At 40.5% G+C, this 6,237-nt stretch overlaps 1 protein-coding gene across 1 annotated transcript in view; it reads right to left on the bottom strand.

Moving 5' to 3' along the window:
• Positions 1-6,237, bottom strand: part of CMC2 (C-X9-C motif containing 2) — a 33,356-nt gene that overhangs the window by 2,575 nt on the left and 24,544 nt on the right. Inside the window, 1 exon segment of the mRNA XM_017888217.1 lies at positions 3,813-3,884. Coding sequence (XP_017743706.1) covers positions 3,813-3,884 — 72 coding nt within the window.

Below are 6,237 nucleotides of genomic sequence, written 5' to 3'. Positions count from 1 at the left end.
GAGATAACGCCATTGCGCTCCAGCCTGGGCGACAAGAGTGAGACTTCGTCTCAAAAAAAAAAAAAAGGCCACCAGGCGCGGTGGCTCAAGCCTGTAATCCCAGCACTTTGGGAGGCCGAGGCGGGCGGATCACGAGGTCAGGATATCAAGACCATCCTGGCTAACCTGGTGAAACCCCGTCTCTACTAAAAAATACAAAAAACTAGCCGGGCGAGGTGGCGGGCGCCTGTAGTCCCAGCTACTCGGGAGGCTGAGGCAGGAGAATGGCGTGAACCTGGGAGGCGGAGCTTGCAGTGAGCTGAGATCCGGCCACTGCACTCCAGCGCCGGCGACAGAGCGAAACTCCATCTCAAAAAAAAAAAAAAAAAAAAAAAGGCTACTTCAAATTACACATGAAGCACGAGGTCCCTTCAAAGTCATTCATTTTATCTATCATGCATTCAACTTACTCATAAAATTGTTCAGGAAAAAATCAAAAAACACTATTCTAAAACAAGGAGGGATACCTGCTGAGAAAAAGCTTTCATATCTACCTTTAATCACATCTACTGGATTGCCCCAGCAATCAGGTTGAGGAGGGTCTTAAGGGAAAGTCTTCAGAATAGTTTGTAGCAGGCCAACAAATAACTTACAGAGCAAATTAAAATACAATGTACATTAAAATATGTTAAGACATCTCCATAGGAAGTCAAGACAGTCCCTGAATAAAAGGGGGGAAAAGAATGAAGATGAAGTTACTCACAAAACTCCATCAAATAACAGACAGAACAAAAGGCCAATTAACCCCAAACCAAACAAAACAATTAAGAGGGACAAAAGAGGATGCCACAAAAGTATTATTAGTATTTTTTTTTTTTTCAAGAAGAAGAAAAGGCCAGGTGCAGTGGCTCACACCTGTAATCCAAAACTTTGGGAGGCCAAGGTGGGAGAACTGCTTGAGCCCAGGAGTCTGAGACCATCCTGAGCAACACAGCAAGACTCCATCTCCCTAAAAAAGAGAGAAAAAAAAAGAATAAAAGCAGTGACACAGCAGAGTCCCAACAAGAAATGGCCATATACTTTTTCTACTTAAAAGCTTCACGAAGGCCAGGCGCAGTGGCTCACACCTGTAATCCCAGCACTTTGGGAGGCTGAGGCGGGCACATCACAAGCTCAGGAGATCGAGACCATCCTGGCTAACACGGTAAAACCCCGTCTCTACTAAAAATACAAAAAATTAGCCAGGTGTGGTGACGGGCACCTGTAGTCCCAGCTACTCGGGAGGCTGAGGCAGGAGAATGGTGTGAACCCGGGAGGCAGAGCTTGCAGTGGGCCAAGATCCTGTCACTGCACTCCAGCCTGGGCGACACAGCGAGATTCTGTCTCAAAAAAACAAAACAAAACAAAAAAAAAGCTTCACGGAATGAAGTAATCAGATGACACATGAAGCAAAGAGTAGCAGGAAAGCATGTGAAGCAAGCATTGAGAGTAGAGAAGAAACACATGAGTACAGACTCAGACATTAGTGATGGGCGAGCAGAGAGAAAAACATCTACAAATTAGAGAATAAAATAACATACAACTACACAGAGGACTTAGAAAAGAAATCAAGGAGAAAACATAAAACGTATAGGAAAACAAACTCAGACAAAGTAAGAAAAATATCTCCAACAGTCTACTAAAAAGTCACTAACAGATCTCAGGCCAGCTGAGAAGACAATTTCATATGAAGATCTAATCGACAAAGCAGTGGCAAAATTTCTTAACCATGGGGGAAAACATCTAAAAACACAAAAAAAGCTACGTTATATAGCTCAAAGTATGTAAAAAACAAATAGCCATACCAAATAAAATAATATGAGCTATATTTTTCCATAAGATATCTATCTATCTACCTATTTATTTATTTATTTAGTCACCCAGGCTAGCTAGAATGCATTTATTTATTTATTTATCTATCTATCTAGAGACAGAGTCTCACTCTGTCACCCAGGCTAGAATGCAGAAACGTGATCTGGGCTCACCGCAACCTCCACCTCCCGAGCTCAAGTTATTCTCCTGCCTCAGCCTCAGCCTCCTGAGTAACTGGGACTACAAGTGCCCGCCACCACGCCTGGCTAATTTTTTTGTATTTTTAGTAGAGTCAGGTTTCACCATGTTTCCTAGGCTGGTCTCGAACTCCTGACCTCAGGTCATCTGCCTGTCTTGGCCCCCTAGAATGCTGGGATTATAGGCGTGGGCCACCACACCCGGCCAATACTATTTCTTAGAGATAGGGTCTCACTCTGTCACCCAGGCTGAAGCACAGTGGTGACCTAGATAGCTCACTGCAGCCATGAACTCCTGGGCTCAGGCGATCCTCCTGCCTCAGCCTCCCAAGTAGCTAGGACCACAAGTGTGTGTAACCACACTTGGCTAAATTTTAAGAGATTTCTTAGAGACAGGGTCTCACTACGTTGCCCAAGTTGGCCTCAAAACTTTTCACGTCAAGGAATCCTCCTGCCTCAGCCTCTCAAATAGCTGGGATTACAGATGCCAGCTCATAAGCTTACTAAAAAAACAGAAACATTGCCCTAGGTGTAGTTTTCATGTAAACTGGTTTTTTCATATAAAGGACAAATATTTATAATAAATCATTTAAAAACACTAATAAGGCTGGGCATGGTGACTCATGCCTATTGTCCCAGCACTTTGGGACGCCAAGGTGGGAGGACTGCTTGAGGTTAGGACTTTGAGACCAGCCTGGGCAACACAGCAAGACTCTCATCTCTACAAAAAAAATGTGTAAAACCTTCACCAGGCACGGTGATACGCACCTGTAGTCCTAGCTACTCAGGAGGTTGAGGTGGGAGGATTACTTGAGTTGGAGGCTTCCGTGAGTTACAATCACCCTACTGCACTCCAGCTTAGGCGACAGAGAGAGATCCTGTCTCAAAAGAAAACAAGCAGCAAACTATTACTCTTCAGTCAGAACTCCGAACAGTTCTTCAAACAGTAAAGGTGGGTGTCACACTGAAAAGGGAATCCAGGAAGGGAAAAACAGCCTGAGCAGAAAACAAAATCAAAAGAAAGATGCTGGACAACTTCAAATATTACATTTAAATCTTTCAATCTGAGGCAAAAAAAAAAGTTCAAAATAACAAAATGATATCTGAAAGGCGAAATTTTAGCCATCGTATATTTTTAAAAGTTCTGGACACAAAAAATCTGATGTACGAAACAAATTGAATCAAATTTCTTTTCAAAGGTTTAAAATGTACTCTGCTTATCTGGCAGTGCCTGGAAAAGACAATGAACTGTGTACGGTGGCTATTTGCCCAAGTCCAAGTCGTGCCCTAAAATTAAGTTCAGGAGATGAGTGTTCCAAAACAAGTCAAATCAGATCCCTATGGCTTATACAAAGCATAACTACAAAGAAATTCAAAATATTAAAGCTGAAAAGAGCCTAATTCTAGCCTCCTCAATTTATATATGGAAATTGAGGCCCAGAGAGTTTTAATTACCTGCCTATCAGTGAATAGGTGACTGATATAAGTCTTTCTGCTGGCCAGAGATACAACTTCCTAAACCATTAAATTCATCCAGATGACCTACAGTAATCATCACAAGGAAGTTGTTTTCCTCATTTGTGCTCATGGCCAAAAAGCTATGTTCTAAAACTGTCCCCAGAAAAGCTTTCATTTCTTCCCTTAAACAGAGGAAGGTCATACACATGTAAAGTCAATTTTCTCAATTACACTAAAATTTGGGGAAAATTCAATAATGGCAGTAATATACAATATTCAAATATGTTCTATTGTTCAACCACATCCATCCTTTGACACTTTTCTTACCTCATTTCTCAGGCATTTTCTCACCTCCCGATCAAAATCGTTACAATAACCAAAAAATTTCAGAACGTTGTGCTAAAAGGAAGAAAAGGAGTAAAATATTTCATCCCATAATATGCCAAGGTTTAGGGTACATACAATTTAAATACTCCTACAGAAATGAGTTTATAGTGTCACTTTGCTAATAAACAATAGTTAAATCACATGTATGAAGCATAGTTGGCCCTTGAACAACATGGATTTGAACTGCGTGAGTTCACTTACACGTGGATTTTTTTCAATAAATATATTGAAAACATTCTTGAACATTTGTAACAATTTGAAAAAACTCGCAGACGAACCACCATAGCCTAGAAATATAAAAAAAAATAAAATAAAATAACAAAAAGTACAGCATAAATGCGTAAAACATGTAAATACTGGCCGGGCAGGGTGGCTCATGCCTGTAATCCCAGCACGTTGGGAGGCCAAGACAGGTGGGTAGATCACGACATCAGGCATCAAGATCAGCCTGGCCAAGATGGTGAAACCCTGTCTCTATTAAAAGTACAAAAGAAATTAGCCGAGCGTGGTGGTGGGCACCTGTAATCCCAGCTACTCGGGAGGCTAAGGCAGAGAACTGCTTAAACCCGGGAGGCGGAAGATGCAGTGTGCCAAGATTGCGCCACTGCACTCCAGCCTGAGCGACGGAGTAAAACTCCATCTTAGGGGAAAAAAAAAAAAACATAAACACTATTTTGTCATTTACTACCATAAAACATATACAAATTTCAAAACGTTAAAATCTATCAAAACTAACACACACACAGAACATATATAGCACCAAAGTTGAGAGAAATGTAAGCAAACGTAAAGATGTATCAAATCACAACTACATAAAATTAACTGCGATATATACTGTACTACCGTAATAATTTTGAAGTCACTTCCTATTGCTATTACAGTGGGCTCAAGTGTTACGATTATGCACTTAAAACACCCTGTGATACCAATAACATACACAGGAAGCAAGTCATGTTTACTGCAATAACCATAAACCTTGAATAACACCATAGGACCCATATGAAGCACCACTAGTAATGCTAGAAGTGCTCCCAAGAAGCAGAGAAAAGTAATGACATTACAGGAAAAAGCTGAACTACTTGAAATGTACTGTAGATTGAGGTCTGCAGCTGTGGTTGCCTACCATTTCAGACTGACATACATCATCTTGTAAACAGATGATGTAAACGTACATATCAATAAATACAATACCATACTATAAATATATTTTCTCTTCCTTATGATTTTCGTTTCTCTAACTTACTTTATTGTATGAATACAATAAATTATACATATAACATAGAAAACATGTGTTAATCAACTATTTATGCTGTCAGTAAGGCTTCCAGACAACAGGAAACTCTCGATCAAGTTTTTGGGTAGTCAAAAAGTTGTATGTGGACTTTCAACTGCATGGTGGTTAGTGCCCCAAACTTCCAAGCTGTTCAAGGATGAACTGTATACAAATGAACACATTATCCTGGTTTTTCTTACAAAGAAGGAATAAACATTCTGCAAGTAGAAACAAAGAGTTAAGGACTTTTTCTTGATGAAAGTGAAGCCTACTTACTAACTCACCAAAACCTCACAGTGTAAATGTTTTATCATAACCTAACATCCTTTTCTTAAGGGAAATGTTAAAATCAGCACAATCCATTCTCTATTACAGGGAGTGGTGCCAAGCTGCAGCATGGCCACACTGCCATGGGCAGAGTAACTTCACTACCAAACACTGTCCTGTAAGAGTTACCTTATTAATAAATGCTTAGTGCCAGAGCCCTTTTCTCATTAGCCCCCATTCAAAATGTCACCAAAATACATCAAATACATAACACAGCCATACACAGTGGCTCACACCTATATAATCTCAGCACTTTGGGAGGCCAAGGCGGGCGGATCACCTCAGGTCGGGAGTTTGAGACCAGCCTGACCAACATGGAGAAACCCCATCTCTACTAAAAATACAAAATTAGCCAGGCATGGTGGCACATGCCTGTAATCCCAACTACTCCAGAGCTGAGGCAGGAGAATTGCTTGGAGGTTGCGGTGAGCAGAGATTGTGCCATTGCATTCCAGCCTGGGCAACAAGAGCGAAACTCCGTATTGGAAAAAAAAAAAAATACATAACACTATCATTAGATGCCCTACAAAGGTCATATAAATAAGCCACTAATTTACAATACAAGGAAATCTGCCTGAAGTTCAGTCTGATTTAAAAAATAAAATCTCCTAGCTGTTTCTAGTCCTGTGAGTATCATCGTGGCAGAAAGTATGAGTGCTCTCTGAAGCAGGTTAAGCTGAAGCCTGAAGTTAAGAACCTGAATTTCAGTAGGAACATAGTGTGTTTGCACTTCATGATTTCCTTTTTTTTTTTTTTTTTTTTTTT

Source organism: Rhinopithecus bieti, unplaced genomic scaffold (genome assembly GCF_001698545.2).
Source record: "Rhinopithecus bieti isolate Rb0 unplaced genomic scaffold, ASM169854v2 scaffold_17826, whole genome shotgun sequence".
NCBI lineage: Eukaryota > Metazoa > Chordata > Mammalia > Primates > Cercopithecidae > Rhinopithecus > Rhinopithecus bieti.
The sequence above is the reverse complement of the archived record's forward strand: the minus strand, read 5'-3'. Positions and strand labels throughout refer to the sequence as shown.